The sequence below is a fragment of the Palaemon carinicauda genome, chromosome 41, assembly GCF_036898095.1.
Source record: "Palaemon carinicauda isolate YSFRI2023 chromosome 41, ASM3689809v2, whole genome shotgun sequence".
NCBI classification, from domain to species: Eukaryota; Metazoa; Arthropoda; class Malacostraca; order Decapoda; family Palaemonidae; genus Palaemon; species Palaemon carinicauda.
Window position 1 is genome coordinate 5,865,237 of NC_090765.1, and position 23,755 is coordinate 5,888,991.

Below are 23,755 nucleotides of genomic sequence, written 5' to 3' on the forward strand. Positions count from 1 at the left end.
CAAGTTTCCTTTTGCGCTTAGAACGGTTAACCATTGAAACATGCTTATCCACGTGAGGTATGGAGAGTGCAACACACCATTTTCTATGATTATTTAAATCACAGTATTGACCCCACACAATACACAAAGGAATGTGGATCACGATCTCCCAAAAATAATTCCCAAGAACATTTCAGGCAATTATTGTTAACTAAATCAGGGAAGACACTCTTTACAATGATTATTTAAATCCCAGTACAGTATTGACCCCACACAATACACAAAAGGAATGTGGATCATGATCTCCCAGAAATAATTCCCAAGAACATTTCAGGTAATTATTGTTAACTAAACAAGGGAAGACATATTTGAGTGCAGGAAGTAAACAACCTAAGTGTGATGGCAGTTGTTTGTTGAAGATAACTGATGACTAGATTAACTGAAGCGGCAACCTGGGCTTTTCACCCTTACCACAAGGAGGTTTCATTCCCTTGTTAAGAGTATGTATTTATTAAAGCAAAAGAAAATAAGAACATTTTGAAATCTTAAAATTTTACGGGTAATTGTCAATTAAAGCGCGTCCGAAGGAGAAGCAATATAAACATCAGGGAAGATTCACAGAAATAAAAATGTTTCTGCATTTTTTCGACTGGACAATTTCTTAATAAATATTGTCTGAATTCATTCTTTAAAGAACACAGGGAACTTATCTAATATACGAAGCATCCCTGTTATAGATAATGTTCGTTCCTTTGCGATTATTTCCTATAGCCTTATTTCTTTAAGAGGCAAGTCATGTAGCTTTCCTTCCTTTAATAGGCAAGTCCCACAGCATTCCATTCTTTAGTATAGAGCTCCACAAACAAATTTCCCTCTTATCAAGTACCAAGAGGAGTTTGCAGGCTTTGAGGATGTGTGAACCAGTAATTTCAAAAACCTTACAAGATAATATGGCACCACTGGTTTGAGCTCACATATAAACAGATCATCTTAGATATCACCTAACTTGGGGCAAATAAACACCAAGAAGGATGCTGAAAAGATAGAAAGGCAAAAGAAAAGCAGAAAGCTACTTGGAAGATTTTAACAACAGGGGCTAGAGAGACTCCTTTCATTGGTGATACAACCTTATTTTAAAAACCCTGAAGTCATTCTGTGGTATGCTAGGTACAGGGGATTACCACTGGTATTTCCACAGTAATTAGCATGTTAATTTCCTATGCTATTTCATATTACACAAGCAGAATAAGGATCATATAGGTACATGCAAACATACATAAAAAGGGTTTATATTTCTAAACACACAATTCCATAATTTACCGTAAATACATCTATACAGGCAATTTTTTTTTTTTACTTTCAAATAAACTGTTGTTATAAATTCAAAATTATACTAAAATCAGTATACTGTAATGTAAGAAATAAGAAAATGAACTCATAGAAATAAGATACCACTTACCTAATATATCAATAAGATCTGGCCAAATGGAACAAGGAACATCCATAAGATCAACTACCACAACAACTAACGCTTTTTTCTCTTTTATTGGCTCTAATAATTTCTGGTAGACATCTGGTGAAACCCTGACATTGAGAGCTGTATTGTGATGCTTTAAAAAGTAACATCTTTGACACAGAACACTTCTCAACTCTCCAGCATTTAGTCCCTCAAAAATTTCTTTTGGAGTGAAGCCTGCAACAGAAATATGCTTAGTTTTGGCAGTAATATAAAAATACATCTCCAATTAGCTAAAATTATTGTTTCAAATACAAACTTTTGCTTTAAATCCATACGTATTTGCCAATCTGAGTGGATTAGACCAAGTACTAATTCTAGTCAATCTCAATTACAATAACTGAATTGTATATGAGAAGGCAACATATAGTAATGCTTCCCCTCCCACATTAGTCTTCTTAATCTAAACTAACATCTGCAAAGCGAGTATATTTGTAGGTAGTGTCAGTGATATTTAGCAAAACTCTTTGAAACAATATAGCACAATTTCATAGGTATGACATCAGGGATTAAGTAGGGGTACTCTGTAAAACAGTGATTTTCACAACAAAAATCAAATTTACCCAGAAAAATTTTCTGGTGTTCTCATGGTAAAACTAATTACAGTAGTACCTTGGCTTATAAGTGACTGAATGCGAGCAAATTGGTATACAAGCATGAAAATTCATATTGACTTACAAGCATTGCACAGGTCTGCAAACAAAATATCCCCACCATATTTGCATATTTTGTTGACAAGTATTAAGGAGAAACAGCTCCTATGAAAACTGATACAGTATTTCTTTGGCTTTCCCAGAAATACAGTACTGTAGTAGTTAAAAATGGAATGGAAGCAAGAATTATGCGTACCGGGAGAAGGGTGGATGCTGCAACCAGTTTATGGCTAAACTGGCTGTGGATTAGTCCTACCTCTGCACCTCTTGTAACGAGCATGTTTGTTCACAGGCAGCCACGTGTTTCAAGTGTTGATTATGGCCTCCAGTAGAGTGGTACGTGTATGCCCTGAAAGGGAAGAAGCGCACACTGTGACTGCTGCCGCTGACCTGTGGTTACACCCCTGAATCAGTACCCCGGGGATTACATTGCAGGGGTCAGGAGATCGCGAATTGACAGTAGCTGGTTTTTCAGGTTTCGTTGGTGCTTAAGAAGCCCCTAGTGTTTGCCACTTTCCTCTGAAGGATGAACACCCATCGTCCATAATCATACAAATTGCTGACGACAAGTTTGACCTAAAGAAGTCTTGGGTTTCCTTAGTTCTTTGTTGAGGGAGTTGGTAGCAAAGACTACCTCTCCCCCCGTACTCGAAGTGGGCTCGTCTGTATCCGAAAGCATCTCCGGTGACGTCAATGGTGAAGGATGTGGTGGCCCCTCCACCCTCATAAACAAAACAAAAAATGGTAAATCTGGTCGAGTAGCCCCAAGCCTGGCAGTGACCAGTAATCTTAAGGTGAAAGGTAAACGTAACAGTAAGTAAAGCGTTGTTCCTCTCGCAAGGTGTGACCCCGATCCCTTACCAGATCCAGTGATTCTCACCCCTTCCATTGTGTGTCACCACAACCTTTCTGACAGAGGGTGTGGGGTCCATTCCTACTCTCTCAGTGCCAGTACTTGTGCCTCTGGCATCGCTAGTTGAAGGGTCATGGGTCCTTGTGAGTTTGCCTTCCATTTCACCGGTGACAGTGTGCCCCAATGTAGTGACTCCTATCGGAGTAGCCCCTGCAGTATCTCCTCTTGGGGAACCATCGTCGTCGACGGATGCTCAGACCTCAACTGTTCGAGACCCATGGAGAGGAAGAAGCATGTGCTTTTTCTTCCTCATCCTCCCCCCCCCCACTCCTTGTCCTCCTCTGACACTAATTCCAATTTATCTTCTCAGCTGAAGATGAAGAAGAGGAAGAGGTTGAAGAAGTCCAGGAAGGCCATCCACAGTCACAGGGATAGAGCTTCCCATGACATCAACTCATTTTGGAGGAGGGTGCATAGCACCCAGCTGTTCTTAACGGGACCTGGTTCCACACCCGTGTGTGCCGGTACATGGAGCCAAGCCCAGGAGGTGTATGGCCTAGGTGACCCCTGTAGCTGACTTGGACAGAAGGTACCACCCCGTACACTGTTCCTAGATTGATGGAGAAGCTGCGGCGACTGCCATCTTCCTTCCTTCTAGAATACCGGACACCTGCTCCTCCCTCTATCAATGAGTTGGTAGAATGGATAGCTCCATCAAAAGCCATACTCAGGCATACATAGTGGTAGGCCAAGAATGTGGGGCAGAGAGCTTTCTTTCCCGTGCCTTGGAGAATGGGGGCTGTGGCAACCCCTCTCCTATGATCTGCAGGAGGTGAAGCACTTGGTACTTCACCTGCTTCTGTCAATTCCTAAGTCAGGTCTCCTCTTGTTGCCATCATCAGCCCTGATTTGGTCCTTGGGGCAGAACGAGCGTAATCAAGAAGGGGGGGGGGGGGGGTGAGCAGATTCTCCCAAGCATGCTACCTCACCCTCAGCCTTCATAATGGATGAGGGTGTTCATGGTCAGGATTTCTGGAGCCCATGGAAGCCGACTACACTAAGCTTTTATGTGTAGGGCCTTGCTTTCATTCTTAAGTGCAACGACCTGGGGGAAGAAACTGCGGCACTGCCTACGGGCACGACTTTGGTCATTGATCAGCACTTTGGGGCCCCTTACGGATAAAAGCTTTAATTGGAGTTGCCTGGGTCAGATATTGCTGACTTGGTCTTAGATTGAGTGGATGATAAGGTATGTGGGTCTGAGAATTCCCTCCATTCCAGCAAGTCAAGAAAGATCCTGCCATCCATAATCTCGAGGCAGTGGAAGTTCTACATGGAAGAGAATGCCACGTCTGCATCTCTGCAGGTAGACTCCTCAGTTTGCATTCTTGTTGGAGAGACTCAAGACAGAAGGCACATCCTTTTCAGTCTTTGAGTCAGAGGCCATAGCCTCTCTTCAAACTGTTTCTGGCTTGACTAATGGTTGGGAGCAATTATGTACAATACTCCGCAAAGTCATCAAGGTAATCAACCTTGAAGGCTTGGATAAGTACAAGAGCCTTGTGCTATGGGCCCACTAGACAGCAAACCTGTGAGCTAATTTGGTTTTGAGAAAGCGGGACACATTAGTTTCTCAACTTTCAAAGCATTTTAGCTCAGAGCTGGCGTTGGTGTTGAAGAACGTGTCGGTATGAGGTGCCACGTCTCTCCTGTCGGAGTCATGTGCAGGCGGCAATGGAAGCACAAAGGACTGCTTTGCAGGACTCCTTGATCCAGAGTGCTTTCTCTTTCAAGGGCCCAGGCCATTCGAATGAGGCAACGGATTGGCCAAGCGTACAGGATCAGGTTCAAGGAAGGGCTCTGCGCCCACTCCGAGACCCCGTTCTAAAGCTCCCATGATCTCTTCACAAAAAAAGCAGCTGGGTGCACAGCCTTTTCAACCACACCAGACCGCTCCTTTCAGGAAGGGTGGGCATGGGAAGAGGGGATGGAGACGGAAACGCTGATGCTGGCATTCCCCTTCTCCCGCTGTAGAGAGTAGAGGTTGCTTGTATTGCCATTGGGTGACTTGGCCAAGACATGGGGCCGAGTCTTGGGTAGCGAACGTCCTTCAGGACGGTTACTTACTGCCCTTACAGGACCAACGGCCTCCCATCTATAGTTCCGATCAAGTTCCAAAAGGAACATCGACACCCAGGAAAGCTCTTGCCTTACGGGCAGAGGTGGAAGGGATATTGAAGAAGAATGCGCTCAAAGTTGTTCACGACGAGATTTCAGGCTTATACAGTAGACACTTCCTGGAGGGAAAGGCGATGTAGGGATGGAGACTGGTAATCGACCTCTCTCCTTTGAAAAAGTTTGTTCGATAAATAAAGTTCAGGATGGATACAGTGTGGTCTGTGCTGTCTTCCATCAGAGAGGGAGACTTTATGCTTTTAGACGTACTTCCAAGTGCATGTTCATCATCCTCTCGAAAGTACCACAGCATCTCCTTCTACGGTACAGTGTACCAGTTCAAGACTCTGTGCTTCGGACTGTGTATGGCTCCCTATGTATTTAATCGGGTGTTAACCTTGGTAATTGCTGGGCCAACTTCCAACTTGAGAAGGACAAGTTTAGTGATGAATCTCAATGATTGGTTGATCCTGGCTTCCTTAGAAAGGCAGTTGCTTCATGCTCAAGATCGGATTCTTGCGTTGCGCTCCAATGCGGGACTGTGGTATAGTACCCAAGAGTTTGTAAAGAAATATCTTCATCTTATATTGAATAATTCACCATAAAAAATTTTATTTTTTTATTTTGTCTTTTAATTGTATAACCAATTAGTCATCTTGTTGTCCCATGACTCCTTTCTTTTGTTTCAGGTTTGTGCACTTCCTTACACCCAGTTGTGTGAAAATAGTGAAGATTAACCTGTTCTGGTACAAAATAGGTGCTAATTGTTTTGAAGCAGGAGAAAAGCTAATTATTGGACTTTAAGCAGCCTATTACAATTAGTTAAGATGTTTGCTTCAAGAATGTCCAGTTACCAAATTAATCCTGATATGTGTAGATGATTAAATAGTCTTTAAGCGATGATAAAGTTAAGGTGTTTTGCTCTGAACTGTTTGCGATCATATTTTGACATATATATCTGTTTATCTAAGCGAATAACAGTTGCTTGAATTGCAATATCAACAATTATGATGCTCTTTGGTAATGCAGAGTTTTTGTGTGATTGGATATATATTGGTGCAATTGACGCTACTTTAGCAAAAGTCTGTCATCTCAGATCTAGACACATCCTGTAATTCTATACCTTGTTTTGGAGCATATGGAAACTTTTTTAATTCAAGGAATCATTGAACAAGGAGTACATGCTCCAGTATTGAATTTTTTTTGAGAAATTTCAAGGATGAGAAAGTTTTCCAACCAAGATCCTAGGAAATTACAGTACAGTATATAACTTCACTATAAAGAGTAACAGTGCATGAAGACACTGATGAGTTGTCATTAGAATAACTGCAACATACCTTTGTTTTGCATGTTAGACTCAGATTACTGAACTTCATGTGTGAGTAGGAGATTGTCATAAAAGATAAATTGAATAATAATTGTGTTTGATGCTTAGTTTTTTGGCGTCCTTTATTTCTTTTTGTTCATTATAAGATATTCCTGTTTTCTTCAACACCTTCACTACATGGCTGCGGATCCGCTACTCAAGCTATATACGAGATTTGTTAACACCGACCGGATATTTTTGCTCCCTTATTTTATAGTAAAATACATTTCAATGTTTACTTGTTTTACTGCTGACCACAGAATAAATTCTTCGAGTTTACTTTATTTTTCATTGTACTGTATTTCACTCTAAACAACCAAGGGTTTTTTCATTAATTGTAAAGTGATTATACAATTATTTTACAGTATATAATTTTCCGTGAAATAAAGGTAAAACACTGTGATTTTATGTGTTCAAAACACTATATTTATTGAAGTGACTACTGTATGTTATTCCGTAATTCCACGATAAAGAGCCGTTGAAAGATATCAAACTACTGTACTCATCATTAAAAATGGACTCCACGTTGTACAGAAATGTATTGAAAACACTGTATCCATTTGTTTCCTATGACACAAGAAGTATTCTATGATGTATAATTTGTAAGGTATATGATAAACAAAATACTTATGGCAAAAGAAACAAATTTATATATATATATATATATATATATATATATATATATATATATATATATATATATATATATATATATATATATATATATATATATATATATATATATATATATATATATATATATATATATATATATATATATATATATATATATATATATATATATATATATTGGGCTCAAGCCATGGCGTCCTGATGGAAGGTTCCTTTTTGGTAGCTTCCTTGGGTATAAGACTACTAAGATATTCCCAGAGAATTTAACCACAGGTTATCACAGAATTCTAACTTCTGGAGCGAGTATCTCAAAGGTTTCCCTTTAAGACATCGTATATCAACAGGGGACGCATGTCTGAACGCGCCACATAGCTATCTTCACCCCGAACAGAATTAATGCTTCGGTGTGTAAGGGCTGAGAATAGCTGGGAGCCGCTCCACAGCCAATCTCACTCGTGGCTACTACTGATACTCGAGACGTAAACAAACGGACGCCATTGCTCAAATGACGTCACGCCCGTCTTCATCCTTTGTTTAGTAGCTGCCCTACTTAGACGGATTTTCCCTGTTACCTTTATCGTTTTGCATCTTCGTTATGTCGTTACCTTCAGCCTCGCCTTCTTCTGGAAAGTTGAGTACAAGGTTCCAGTATTGTTTAATTAAGCTCTGGCCGTAAAGTAAATATTACTTTTCGAGATAATTGCTGTTTTGTGGCAGAGCTGTGCCTCTACCGGACCCGCCATTTTATGGCGTCGTTGTTGTTATGCATGCCTTATTTAGTTAGCCACAACAACGTTTTCCGGCCTTATTTACTAATCGAATACATTAGTTTATTTAGTCTTCATAGCTAGGAACTTTTATATCGTGTTTCGACGCTTTTTATCGGTCATCGATTGACCTCATACCAGTCGGCTACTATAGCCCCCAGGCCAGGAGCCTACATACAAGTGTTCATGCATGATTTATTAGTGATCCTAGGCTAAGTTATGAAGATAGTGGCATTATTTTACAATACTTTTGACAGTGATGCAAATGTTTTCGCCTTCAGGGACCATATAGGGGATAGGCTAGTCAGTGACTCTTTCTAGCCTAACCTACTTGTAGGACCCCTATATGCTTCCTTCATCCCCTGCCTTGGCATTCCCTCTAATTAGCCTTGATTCCTTTTCTGAGTAAAGGGATCAATTGTCTAATAGAGTATATATCGCCTCTCTGTCCTCCCTAAGGGAATGAACCTCCCTTAGGGTTGCGTCCGAGAGTGAGGTTAGGCTAGCCCTACCTCTATGGCTAGGATTGTCTATGACTTTCCTGCGATAGCGATATGTCTTCTTCCTTTCCTAGTTCAGGACTTTTAGCCCTGCTCTAGGTTGGGTTTGGAAGGTTTCTCTGTTCCATGCTGAAACTGTACTCATGCACCGTTTTAGCCGATCTGCCTTATCTTAGGTTAGGGAGTGTCCTCCCTTTCCCTAGTGGCCGCTCTGGTACAGAAACCCTTCCTTGGAAGACTTCTCTCTTCTCCCTCCTCACCTATCTCTTGTATAGCCTAGCCTATGCTTAGGTTAGTCTATACCCATCTGTCCCCTGTCCTACAACTCCTCCTTAGGGTGGAGTAGTAGGGCTACCCGAGCTTCCATGTGCAGTCCGCTCTGGTACATATACCTTCATAGTGTCCTATGGGGTTAGTTGCTAGAATAGTTCTGCATATGGGAGTCTCCCCCCCCTTTGGGTGTCCCCTAGCCCTCCCTTGGGCTACCTTGCTCCCGGTCCTCAGTGACCCCTGCTCCTGGATGTTAGAGCCTGCCTCTATCATGGGTACACCCTCTCAGGGGAGGGGGGGGGATGTCCGGAGTCCATGACGGAACTTCCTGCATTCCTTCCCTCCCCCCTGTCTCTCTCCCTATCCGGGTGCCGGTCTCTTGCCGCCTCTATTGCCGGCAATACCTGCCTCCTACCTTGGTGACTCTCCCTACCTTGCCGCCAGCCCCCCGTGTACCGAGGGACTGCCGGCTGCCGCCGGCTACTACCGGTGGCTCTCCTCCTCCTAGCTTGTCGTCCGCTCGCCGGTCGGCCGCCGGAGTGCCGGCATCTACTGCCGGCAACCCGGTACCGCTTTAACCATCCTTATCCCAGTCACCAATCCGGCATCCTCCGACTGCCGGAGCCGCCGCTCCCCTGCCGGCGTGCCGCCGTTGTACCAGCGGCCGCCAACCTGGTATATGACTGACTTTAAACATTGTCTGTCCTAATGCCAGAATCTCTGCTGGAGCGAACTCCGGCATGCCGGCGGCTTGCCGGATACCCCCGGAGGCGTCAAGAATACTTGCACCCCCTTCTTATAGCTATCATATGACAATGATAGCCCTATATCGCAAACAGATAGACTGTTTCTACTATTAAGATCAGTACCTTGGTACTGTTCTGTTAGTGATCATGCTGTCTCTTTGCATTCTTCTAAATTCCAGCATGCTGCGTGCATCTTAGCACGGCTGGTTGCCAGAAGCAGTTACCTTAAAAAGAGGCCTTCTAGCCCCTAGCTTGGGACCGAATGATCTCGGTCCCAATCTTGCCCTTGGGTTTTTTCCACGGAATTCCAATATACTATGGAACTCTAAGGAATTATATCCGGTGCCTTCGGTCACTCGGATTATCCAGGGACCAAGCTTATGGTAACCAGCCGGGCGGGATGCATGGAGTATGTTCTCCTTTACTATTTCAATCTCTATGCATCACACCCTTCATTAAGTTAAAATTAATAATTAATATTAACTTAGTTTAAGAGCCATTCTTATGACTCCCCCATACTCATTTTCTCTTTCTTCCACAGGAGGAGCAGATGAAGTGTGATTTCGCCTTCTGCGCTGTGAAACGCCCGCAGTTTTACGGGCATACGGCTTGCAGGACTCACGCCCCTTGTGCAGACAAGAAAGGGGATTTGAAGTTTTGGAATCCACTGAACTGTACGGTCTGTCAGGCTCACCTAGTTGAAGCCTTCCATAACCCTCCCTCAGCGGAGATCAGAGACATTTCTCGTGAAAAGCTGCGCAAGTGGGTGCGTGGCTTCCAGAAAAATGCTACCGGACCTTACCTGGCCACCGAAGAACTGAGGTCACTTTTGTTCCCTAAGGCCTCCCCTGATTCAGTGGTACCCAAAGACGTGATCCCCACTGTCCAAATTACGGTGGAACCTGATGTAGTCATGGCTCAGTCCATGCACGAGTGCCGTTTGGATTCCGAAGATGACGAACAGATTTCGGATGTCTCGGAAGACACGGAGAAAACGCTTATGGCTCAAGGAGCCGAAGATGACGAAGACAAGGTGGAATACGCCGAGTCGGAGCAAGAGGTCGCTCCTCCGTCCATCCCCCCTCCTACTCCTACACCGACGGAAGTGTCTATTCCGTCTACCTCCTCGACCCCGGATCCCTCTTCTTCCACTCAAGAATTGATCCGACTGATTACAGCCGTCATGGACGACAGGTTGAAGGAGAATCAGGAGTCCATCAGGTCCATGATAGGATCCAGAGAACCGAAGAGGATTTCGGTTAAGGATCTCCCCGCTTGCTCACATGCCAACCCGTGGAGGTATGCTGAGCATATGGTTATTGCGACCGGCAGGATCTTCGTCAGTGATAAGATCGGCACGGTCCCTTTGGAAGACGTGGAGTTCTTCCCAAACTTTGAGGCCTACCCGGACTGTTACGTCCGTCTTCGTTCCGAACCTGCCTCGAAGGAAGAGACCGAACCTAAGGAAGAGATAGTGTTCGATCTCGCAAAGGCCCAGGCTATGCTAGCCGCCGCATTCAAGAGTAGAGGCTTTACCTGCTCTAAGCTTCCGGCCCTGAGCAAGAAGCACCCAACTTATGTTGCACCTGAAACTGCGGTTCTTCCATTCTTGGAAAAGGCCTTAGCTGCATGCCTTAAAGCTGCGGATGAAGGGAAACCCTGCCCTGCATTGGAGGAGTGCAGACCCTTCTCCATAGTGACCCCCCCTGACGCTCGACACTGGAAAGATGTCCAACATACTTTCGTTGTGGGAAGGCTCGATCCTGACGTCGCCGGACGTCAGTTTAATGAAGACCTCCCTAAGCTCAACGATCACCTCCTTCGTCGGGAACAAGATACGAAGGAGAGGCTTGCAGCATCCCTATCTCATCAAGTCCAACTCGAAGTTATGGCCTGTGACACCAGAGTACCAGACCACTACATGGTACTCTCCAAATCCCACTTGTTGACTGTAATGAAGGACTTGTACCACTTCATAAAGGCTCGAAGAGCCTGTCTTGAATTCGTGTTTGCTGGTGCCACCGTGAAACACGAACCCCGGAGGCTGATTTCCTCCAACATCTGGGGAAAACACCTCTTTCCTTCTGACCTTGTGAAGGAAATCACTGACAGAGCCGCCACGGAGAATAGGAACCTTCTCCACAAGTGGGGCATGTCCAGAAAAAGGAAACCCTCTCAGGACGACGGACCTCAACCTAAGAGGAAATCCCAAAAGCCAAAACCCCAGCAACGTCAGCAAAGACGTCAGTTTCCGGGACCCGCTACCTCCCAAGTGGTTGCCCAACCACAACAGACCTTTCAATTGGTCCCCCAACCGGTGTTGTCACAGTCACCGGTCTTCACCCCTGCCTTTGAGCAACAGTCAACTACCTTTCGTGCCAAAGGTAGAGGCTCATTCAGGGGTGCAAGCAAAGACGCCTCTCGCCGTCCCTCCAGAGGTAGAGGAGGAAAGGGAGCTAGCGGCCGAGGCAGCAAGCCCTCGGGACACCAGAAGCAATGAAGTGCTTCCGGTGGGAGGAAGACTCCGCCAATTCCAGGATCGTTGGACCTTCGATCCCTGGGCGCACAGCATCGTCAAGAAGGGTCTAGGCTGGAGTTGGACTCAACCACCCCCAATCTTCCAGCAATTCTTCCAACAATCAACCCCCCTTCTGGAAGAATATGTTCTAGACCTCTTGAACAAGAAGGTGATAAGGAAGGTAAAGTCCACCAGGTTCCAAGGGAGACTGTTTTGTGTCCCCAAAAAGGACTCAGACAAACTCAGAGTCATTCTGGACTTATCCCCCCTCAACAAGTTCATAGCGAACGACAAATTCAAGATGCTGACGCTTCAACAAATAAGGACCCTTCTGCCTCGAGGTTCCTACACGGTCTCCATAGACCTGGCGGATGCCTACTGGCATGTTCCAATGAACCATCACGCTTCCTCCTACCTAGGATTTCGACTCCAAAGGAAAAGCTACGCCTTCCGGGCCATGCCCTTCGGCCTCAACGTGGCCCCTCGGATCTTCACAAAACTGGCGGATGCCATAGTACAACAACTCCGCCTACGAAACGTCCAGGTGATGGCCTACCTCGACAACTGGCTAGTCTGGGCTCCATCGCCCGAAGATTGTGCAAAATCTTGCAACGAAGTTACCCAGTACCTAGAACACCTGGGATTCAAGATCAACGAGAAAAAATCTCGCCTCTCTCCAGCTCAGAAGTTTCAGTGGTTGGGAATCCACTGGAACCTTCAGTCACACCGCCTTTCCATCCCCCAGAAGAAAAGGAAGGAAATAGCAGGGTCTGTCAAGCGACTACTGAAATCCAAACGCATTTCAAGACGACAGCAGGAACGAGTTCTAGGCTCTCTACAGTTCGCCTCAGTGACAAACCCAGTGCTTCGCGCACAGCTAAAGGATGCCGCGGGAGTCTGGAGACGTTCGGCATCCATCGCTCGAAGAGACCTCAAGAGACGGCTTCCAAACAGACTGCGACGTCTCCTAAAGCCGTGGTCGGAAGAAAAGGCCCTGAAAAGGTCCATTCCTCTCCAACACCCTCCTCCATCACTCAACATCCACACGGATGCTTCACTGGAAGGTTGGGGAGGTCACTCCCACCAAAAACAGGCTCAAGGCACCTGGTCTCCCCTGTTCAAGACGTTCCACATAAACATCTTGGAGGCCATGGCGGTCCTTCTAACACTGAAGAAGTTATCCCCGCCGCCCTCGATCCACATCCGTCTAACCCTAGACAACTCGGTGATAGTTCGTTGTCTCAATCGCCAAGGCTCAAGATCGCCCCAGATAAATCAGGTGCTTCTCCCAATCTTCCGTCTGGCAGAGAAGAAGAAGTGGCACCTGTCTGCAGTTCACCTACAAGGATTCCGCAACGTGACAGCGGATGCTCTATCTCGGACAAACCCGATAGAGTCGGAATGGTCTCTAGACGCAAGATCGTTCTCCTTCATCTCTCACCAAGTCCCAGAACTTCAGATAGATCTCTTTGCAACGAGCGACAACAATCAACTTCCTCTGTATGTGGCCCCGTACGAGGACCCCAAAGCAGAAGCAGTGGATGCCATGTCACTGGACTGGAACAGATGGTCCAAGATCTACCTGTTCCCCCCCACCAACCTTCTGTTGAAAGTCCTCTCCAAACTGAGAACCTTCAAAGGGACAGCGGCCCTAGTGGCTCCCAAGTGGCCCCGGAGCAACTGGTACCCCCTGGTCCTGGAGCTGCAGCCCAAGCTGATCCCTCTCCCGGGCCCAGTTCTCTCTCAACAAGTACAGAAGTCGACTGTCTTCGCTTCATCATCGAAAATCAAGGACCTTCATCTCATGATTTTCTCTCCCTAGCCGCAAAGAAGAGGTTTGGGATCTCGAAGAAAAGTCTGGACTTCCTAGAGGAATACAAGACCGAATCCACGAGACGGCAATATGAATCATCCTGGAGGAAATGGGTCTCCTTTGTCAAGACAAAAAATCCTAAAGAAATCACGATTGATTTCTGCATGTCCTTCTTTATTCACCTTCATGGACAGGGATTAGCAGCCAATACGATATCAACCTGCAAATCAGCCTTGACTAGACCAATTCTATATGCTTTCCAAATTGATCTGTCCAACGACATCTTCAACAAACTACCGAAAGCATGTGCTCGCCTACACCCAGCACCCCCACCGAAACCGATCTCCTGGTCACTAGACAAGGTACTCCATTTCGCCTCCAACTTGGACAATGATTCATGCCCTCTCAAGGATCTGACTCAGAAAGTTATATTTCTATTTGCTCTCGCTTCAGGAGCTCGAGTCAGCGAAATAGTGGCATTATCAAGAGAAGAAGGACACATCCTGTTTACCGATACAGGAGAAGTTACCCTCTCCCCTGATCCGACGTTTCTCGCCAAAAATGAATTACCCACCAAAAGATGGGGCCCTTGGAGAATATGCCCCCTGAAGGAGGATGCCTCTCTATGTCCAGTAGAGAGCCTCAAGGTCTATCTTCGCAGAACTTCAAACTTTGGTGGAGGCCAACTCTTCAAAGGAGAAACATCGGGCAGCGACCTGTCACTGAAACAATTAAGAGCGAAAATCACCTACTTCATTCGCAGAGCGGATCCGAACAGTACACCCGCTGGTCATGATCCTAGAAAAGTGGCATCATCTCTGAATTTCTTTCAGAGCATGGACTTTGAAAGCCTTAAAAACTTCACGGGCTGGAAGTCCTCGCGAGTTTTCTTTAAACATTATGCGAAACAAGTGCACGAAGTCAAACATTTTGTGGTAGCCGCAGGTAGTGTTATGAAACCTGCACCTAACTCTGCGTAGAACAGTGAGTTACTTGGGACTCTAACTCTTCGGGTGCCTATGTTGACCCTCGAGCGATTCATAGTGATGTCGAAAAACACTTAGTGCTTTTATAACTGTTCTTATCCCAGGTGAAATGTCATAGTGTCACACAAGTGCCGCATGCCCTGAGCATGATGTGTTTTTAATCAAAGACTTGCGTTCCTCGAGAACGAGTACCTACTAATAATCTTGAAATTCCTTTTCAGATTCAAGAGCAAGCCTTTATTTCTATGTACATTATAATTACTGTAAATGAACTTTACTTATTGCTGTAAATTAATCAATTTCTGCATTTGTGAAATAAAATTTCTATTTTATTACTTGTGCGTCTCAATCAGCTCCTACTTACTATGAAATACATACCTGTCATAGTTTTATTTATTCCCCCTTTCCTTATGGTTATGAAGAAATTAAGATGCTTAATCTTAAATTATATTCACTCTGATTAAGTAAGGTTCCAACACGAATACTTACTTTTGATACCCGGGAGATGAACTCAATACACAGTGCCCAACCACCACTGGTCTAATTTCAGAATGTTCCTATACAAATACCAAACATTCAGCTTCATCTCTAAGTTCTTCAAGTTCTTCTATCAGGATGAATAGCCCTTCAATACCACTTTGACGTCGGCATAGCCCATGGGAACTTCACTGCCAAGGGGGGCAGGATACTTCTTCCTTATGGTTCTTTATCAAAGATTACTATGCTGTTTTGTCAATGCCTTGGCACTTAATACTAGGGGAAAATCTACCACGATACATTGATTCTCTGGTACTCTTCCATCAGGACGCCATGGCTTGAGCCCAAAAAACGGATTTTGAGCGAAGCGAAAAATCTATTTTTGGGTGAGATAGCCATGGCGTCCTGATGGACCCTCCCTACTACTTCGTCCAGTTTTGTTCCCACCCTGTGCTACTGTATCATGGTGATGGGCAGCAACTGGCTTCAGGATGAAGACGGGCGTGACGTCATTTGAGCAATGGCGTCCGTTTGTTTACGTCTCGAGTATCAGTAGTAGCCACGAGTGAGATTGGCTGTGGAGCGGCTCCCAGCTATTCTCAGCCCTTACACACCGAAGCATTAACTCTGTTCGGGGTGAAGATAGCTATGTGGCGCGTTCAGACATGCGTCCCCTGTTGATATACGATGTCTTAAAGGGAAACCTTTGAGATACTCGCTCCAGAAGTTAGAATTCTGTGATAACCTGTGGTTAAATTCTCTGGGAATATCTTAGTAGTCTTATACCCAAGGAAGCTACCAAAAAGGAACCTTCCATCAGGACGCCATGGCTATCTCACCCAAAAATAGATTTTTCGCTTCGCTCAAAATCCGTTATGTATATATATATATATATATATATATATATATATATATATATATATATATATATATATATATATACACATATAGAAATATGTAAATATATATATACCGACATATATATATATATATATATATATATATATATATATATATATATATATATATATATATATATATATATATATATATATATATATATATATATATATACATATATATATATATATATATATATATATATATATATATATATATATACATATATATATATATATATATATATATATATATATATATATATATATATATATATATATATATATATATATATAGAGAGAGAGAGAGAGAGAGAGAGAGAGAGAGAGAGAGAGAGAGAGAGAGAGAGAGAGAGCTATCAAGAGAGATCAAAAGTTTATAACAAGTCCCCGTACATATTCCTGTTGAATTCAGGAATCTGTTCATAGAGAGAGAGAGAGAGAGAGAGAGAGAGAGAGAGAGAGAGAGAGAGAGAGAGAGAGAGAGAGAGAGAGAGAGAGAGAGAGAGAGAGAATCATTTGTTTTGGGCATTTCATGGGCTTGGAAACAAAAACTGAGCATGTAAGAACATGATGAATACTGCATAGAATGTCAATAAATGGAAATAATGACAGTAGGCTAACTTTTACTCATGAAAACAATGACCAAAGCTAATATAAAATCTATATAATCCATGAAGATTATATTATTTTGTAGAATGATTGTTAAAAAAAAAAGAATAATAAAAAAAAAGAAAAATCTCGCCATGTCAACAACTTCCATCGATGGTAAGTTTTCGTCTTGTTATGGGTGGGATTTTGTAGTCAGAAGTAGACAAGCTTTCTCTGTGATTTGAACAATGAAAAAGCATAAAAAAAACAATAAAAAAGACCTTAAATAATCATGAATAAGAACTAGAATCACAAGATTTACAGTTGGTGGCAAGGCGAGATATTAAGATCCCTACATCTCCAAGCTGGGAGTGTCGGAGGGGGGGGGGGGTTAAGTAATTCCTCAGGTATGGAATGTCGCCACTGGATATAATGATGTGATTATTATGTGGTTACCAAAAACATACTAAAATAATTCTTATATATTCAGAAATAAAGGCAAGACTCCTAAAGACTTTGTTGATTGCCAGAACATAAGAGGAGGGGCTGAATAATGTGATTATTGTATGGTAACAAAAAAAAAGACTAAAATAGTTCTTATATATTCAGAAATAAAGGCAAGACTCCTAAAGACTTTGTTGATTGGCAGAACACAAGAGGAGGGGCTAATATTAGGGAGAGGAGATTTCTTAGTGAAATTTCCTGTGTGAACTGTGTTATATACAACCATAAGCTATACTCGTTTGTAGCTTAGGTTGTAATAATAATGGTAATAATAATAATTTTGATGACGACGTATCCCGACATCAAGGAGAGCATTACCAGGCATGTTTTGACTTATTATGATGCCATCGTAGCGAAGGGGTTAATTTTGCTTTAAAATAATAAATAATTGATTTTCTTTTAATTTACTTTACTTACTCCATTAGTAACTTGACTCATTCTTCCAGAATATAACTAGTAGTCTTTGTAAATATACTGTATATATATATATATATATATATATATATATATATATATATATATATATATATATATATATATATATATATATATATATATATATATATATATATATATATATGTATAAATATATATATATATATATATATATATATATATATATATATATATATATATATATATATATATATATATATATATATAAATAAATAAATATATATATATATATATATATATATATATATATATATATATATATATATATATATATATATATATATATAGTATACATATATATATATATATATATATATATATATATATATATATATATATATATATATATATATATATATATATATATATATATATATACGTAAATATCCCCCACGAACGGCATTTAATACCGAATTCTATCTTGGGAATATATATCCACTTGGAATTCATTTTATGGTAACAGCTTCTGGCCGGGTGGAGATTCGAACCCCCATCTGTGGGCCGGAAACCATGCCAGCAACGGCTCTACCGACTGAGCTATCAAGAGAGATCAAAAGTTTATAACAAGTCCCCGTACATATTCCTGTTGAATTCAGGAATCTGTTCATAGACTTGAAATAAACCCATCTCCACCATGATAGGTGAATCGTGAGTTTGCTACACATGGTCACTTTAAATGAACATATATCACAAGCACACGTGATTTCAATCAATGTAAATATCACCCACGAACGGCATTTAATACCGAATTCTATCTTGGGAATATATATCCACTTGGAATTCATTTTATGGTAACAGCTTCTGGCCGGGTGGAGATTAGAACCCCCAGATTCGAACAGATTCCTGAATTCGACAGGAATATGTACTGGGACTTGTCATAAACTTTTTATCTCTCTTGATAGCTCAGTCGGTAAAGCCGTTGCTGGCATGATCCCGAGGTCGTTAAGAGAATCCAGACATTAATGTATCAAAAATATATATGGCTTACTTGAATATATATATATATATATATATATATATATATATATATATATATATATATATATATATATATATATATATATATATATATATATATATATATATATATATATATATATATATATATATATATATATATATATATATATATATATATATATATATATATATATATATATATATATATATATTATATATATCATATCTAATTATTATAAATATATATATATATATATATATATATATATATATATATATATATATATATATATATATATATATATATATATATATATATATATATATACATATATATATATTATATATATATATATATATATATTTGGACTTAGGCCATGTCGTCCTGATGGAAGGTTCCTTCAGTAGCTTCCTTAGGGTATATATGACTACAGTAGATATTCCCAGAGAATTAAACTAAAGGTTTCACAGAATTCTAACTTCTGGTGCGAGTACCCATAAGGTTTCCCTTTAGGAAATCGTATAATAACAGGGGACGTATGCTTGACACGCCACATAGCTATCTGCACCCCACATAGCATTTACGCTTCGAGGGGCAAGTGGTGGCAAGTTATGGGAGGAGCCGTTACAAAGTTCTCCTCCTCCGTTACTGTTACGGTACTCGGATGACGTCATAAACGACGCCATGTTGGCCACCATCTTGGTTGACATCATAACCACGCACCTTCTCCATTCCTTCTTTTGTAGCGTCTATGACCAGGTGTTTTTCCCAGTTGTTCGCTATTATTTACCAGCATGTCGCAATCTTCAGCCTCTTCTGCCCGTGGAAAGTTGAGTACAGTACCATATTCTTATATTGTATAAATCAGCTCTGACCGTAAAGTAACGCCTTTTCATCTTTAAATACTGTGTTTTGTGGCGGAGCTGTTGCCTAAACCGGAGACGTCCTGACGCTGGTGTTCACTTCACATTCTTTATTTAGTTAGCCAGAACAACTTTCCCGGTTTCTTAACCAATTATCAGTATTAGTTATTTAGACTTCATAGCTAGGAATTAGTTATATTATGCCGATAGTATTCGTTTTTTCGGCGAGTGTAGGTAGCCGAATTTACGACGCTAGAGTTGCTAGCCCATCCCCTAGGCTCGATAGCCTAGGTGTTTTAGTTCACTTTCATGCATGATATAATAAGTGTTCCTAGTGTTAATCTATGAAATGAAGATATTAAGCATTTATACATATAAGATTCAGTGATTGCACATGGGTTTTTCCCCTTCTAGAAAGTATACAAGGGGTTTTGATGATCTTGGTAGTCAATTCCCTTGCCCCTACCCTACGGCTTAGGGCTTTTGTATACTTTTACACTTCCCCGGTTACCTTTTCACTAAGGTAATCTCTCCTCCCTCTGAGGTAGCCTAGGCTACATCCTAGCCCTCTTTACCTTGAATCGTATTCAAGTGAGGTTAGGCTAGGATTTTCTTTCCCTGCCCAGAGCCATAGTTCATGAGCTTTTGAGTTGGGGTCAAAACCTCTGAGTATCAGTCGTTTGCCCCCAAGCTACCCCATTAGGTGAATGAACTCTCCTTTTGGTCTCCGCTGGATGGCAAAAGAGGGGGGCCTCTGCCCTCCCCCCTAGGCCACACCTGGTAGGGTTACGACCCTTCCTCCCTGTGGCCTAGTGACTTGTCCTACACCTGCCTTATCCGGGCCAAGGGATATGCTTCCCCTAGCCTGGGATTCTGTTTCTTTATAGTTTGGGACGGCACGGCCATGCTGTTCTTTTACTGTACTAACCTACCCTAGGCTGGCGAATGAATTCTTCCTGTACCTGGGATAGTGCTGGTACTGAAACAGAAACCCCCTTAGAGTGTTGGGGAAGGCTCAAACCAAACCCCACACTCATTTTCAGGACCCTTTTTCCCTCCACCTCTGTCCTTTGGTGATGGCCTAGCCATCGCACCTCTGTCCACCGTCCTACAACTCGACCGAGTGCCGGCGGGTTGTGGGGTCGGCCCGGTCCTTTCGCCTGCTAGTCCGAACTGCTAAGCTTTCCGCATATAGTTGAACTATGGGATAGCATAACGACAGGTCGGTCTGCCGGCGGAAGATCTTCCTACTATCTTAGAGTGTTCTTCGGTCTTCCCTTAGACCTCCATCCGCAACCCTAGCTGACTGCCGGCTTAGTTGCGGCTGGATGGAAGCCTGATCATACTCTTCCTTCCATTTGAACCTTCCTTCTCGAGGAAGGCGAGGTTAGGGTAGAGAGCTGCCGTCCTTCCCTCTTCCTTCCTCTATGCTTTCTCTCTCTCTTAATCAAGTGCCGGTCCAATGTCGCACAACTCTGCCGGCAACAGCCAACAGCTTAGCCTAGGTCTCCTCTCTGTCCCATAGATTGAAATCAGTTTTGGAGTACCTACAGCCGGTTGCCTGCCGACTGCCTGGGGCCGCCAACATGTCGGGGATCTGCCATCAATTCCCGAGGTTGTCTCCCTTTCCCCGCCACATAGACTGATGGCTGGAAGGAGTTGCCCTCAATCGGAGACTCGCCGGCGCCCGGTGTGCCTCCGACGCGTCTCGACAGGCTGCCGGCTCCACCTAATTCATATAACGAAAGTGGACTGTCACCTTACTCTACCCTGCCGGAAATGCGCCGGCAGTGTCTTTTGTATGGCTGTATACGATAGCCAGTACATCTATGGTATAGTACATACCCTAGAGGCCTAGACAGAAAACTATGGTGTATAGTTATGCAGTATATACTTTCTAGCATACTCTGTGCATCCATGCGCAGTCCCTTGCTGGGACCTACTCGAATTGGGGATAATCATTTCTCCTTTTTCATTATGCTGAATGAACTCAGCTGTCTCCCTTTCACCACTGCTAATACCCCGGAGGAAGCACTAGCTGTGCTACTTTATCCCTACTGGATAACTTCCCCCTTAGGGCTTACTCAAATGAAAGCCCTAGAGTTAGTAGTGGTGTAAGGTCGTGGCAATTGGCTGGGCGGGATTCACAAGTATGTGTCTTTCCTGCTTCATTTCCAGCTTACCTATCCTAAGCTTACACTTGGAAAGGAATCTAATACTGTAATTGAGATTACTTTAAGACTAATCTAAGATTACTTTAAGTCAATGTTATAGACTTCCAAATACTCATGTACCCCTTTCTTCTTTACGGGAGGAGTACATCCGGTGTGAGAGCGCCTTTTGCAGCGTTCGGCGCCGTGACTTCTACGGCCACCTGGCGTGCCGAACCCACGCTAGCTGCTCCGTCACCCAAGGATTTCTGCGATATTGGGACACGCAGGTTTGCACAGTTTGCAAGGACCTGCTCAACGAGGCGTTCGAGGCCTCCCCGTCATCGGAGGCCAGGGACATCGCTCGCGAGAAACTACGCAAGTGGGTGCGTGGTTTCCAGAAGAACGCCATGGGGCCCTATCTCCCTAGTGAGAAGATGAGAGCTTTGCTCTTCCCTAAGGCATCTGCGGATGCCATCATCCCCAAACCGGAAATCCCCTGTGTCCAACTGCCGGTTGATCCAGACGTTTCGGACGCACTCCAGGACATCCACCTCGATGATGATGAGCGGATGTCAGAGGTGTCGGATATCACCGAGAGGACCCTGATGGCCGAGGGTCGAGAAGAGGAACCTACAGAGGCTCCTGACTCCGAAGAAGGCGGCGCCCCTGCACCCTCTATCTCTTCCGTAGTCATCTCGGAACCAGTCCCCTCTACATCGTCCACTCCTATGACCACAATAGCGGACACACCCGTGGATAATTTCCAAGCCTTGATTGCGGTCCTTGACGAGAGGCTCCGCCAGAGGGATGAGGATTTCAAAAAGGAAATCCTTCGTTTAACGAAGCAACCCCAGAGGAAGATCACCGTGAAGGACCTTCCAGCCTGCTCTGTGATTAACCCATGGAGGCATGCCGAGCACATGCCTATCACTAGTGGCAGGAAATTCGTAAACGACAAGCTAGGCGCCGTCCCCCTTGAAGAAGTGGAATTCTGGCCTAGCTTCGAAGCATATCCGGACTGCTACATTCGCCTCAAGTCCGAACCCGTTTCCAAGGAGGAAACCGAGCCTAAAGAGGTCACTGTGTTTGACCACGCAAAGGCTCAGTCTCTGCTAGCCGGTTGTCTGAAGGACAAGGGCTACATCAACTCCAAGGTGCCGGCCCTGAGCAAGAAACACCCGTCCTTTCTTGCTCCTACCACCAGGGTCTTCCCCTTCGCGGAGAGGTCCCTCCTAGCAGTATTGAAGGCGGTGGAGGAAGGGAAACCCTGCCCTACATTGGAGGAATGTAGGTCCCTCTCCCTTGACCTACCCCCCCGACGACAAGAACTGGAAAGACATCCAGTTAACTTTCTCTGTGGGAAAGTTGGAGGCCGACACCAATGGACGTCAGTTCAACGAGAACCTTCCTAAGCTCTCCGAATATCTTCTTCGTCGGGAGCAGGACACAAAAGAGAGGATGGCAGTCTCCCTTTCCCTCCAGGTGCAAATGGAGACGATGGCTGGGGAACAATGGACCCCAGGCTGCTACATGGTCTTGGCCAAGACCCACCTTGCTACCCTGACAAAGGACTTTTATAGCTTCATCAGGGCACGGAGAGCCTGCAGAGAGTTCGTGTTTGCGAATGCCACCGTCAAACACGAACCAAGGAAGCTGGTTTCCTCCAACATTTGGGGGAAAGATCTCTTTCCCAATGACCTTGTGAAAGAGATCGTTGACAGGGCCGCTACGGAGAACCGGAACCTTCTCCAAAAGTGGGGCATGTCAGGAAAAAGGAAATCTCAAGATGAGGGCCCCCAACCGAAGAAGAAATCCAACAAGCCTAGACCTCAGCAGCGTCAGGCTAAACGCCAGCTTCCGGCATCCGCTGCTCCCCAGTTGGTGGCTCAGCCCCAACAAACCTTCCAACTGGTACCCCAGCCAGAGGTGACTCAGTCACCAGCCTTAACGCCCGCCTACGAAAGGCAGTTGACTACCTTTCGTCCCAGAGGTAGACGCACCTGCAGAGACTCCTCTCGACGTCCCTCCAGAGGGAGAGGAGGAAAGGGAGCAAGCGGCCGAGGTGGTAAACCCTCG

At 43.7% G+C, this 23,755-nt stretch overlaps 1 protein-coding gene across 6 annotated transcripts in view; it reads right to left on the reverse strand.

The window, feature by feature from the left end:
- LOC137632665 (nitric oxide-associated protein 1) overlaps window positions 1-23,755 on the reverse strand; it is a 194,874-nt gene that overhangs the window by 118,179 nt on the left and 52,940 nt on the right. For all 6 annotated transcript variants that reach the window (XM_068364739.1, XM_068364740.1, XM_068364741.1 and 3 more), the window contains one exon: window positions 1,439-1,672. In XM_068364739.1, coding sequence (XP_068220840.1) covers window positions 1,439-1,672 — 234 coding nt within the window. The remainder of the gene's footprint in view (window positions 1-1,438; window positions 1,673-23,755) is intronic.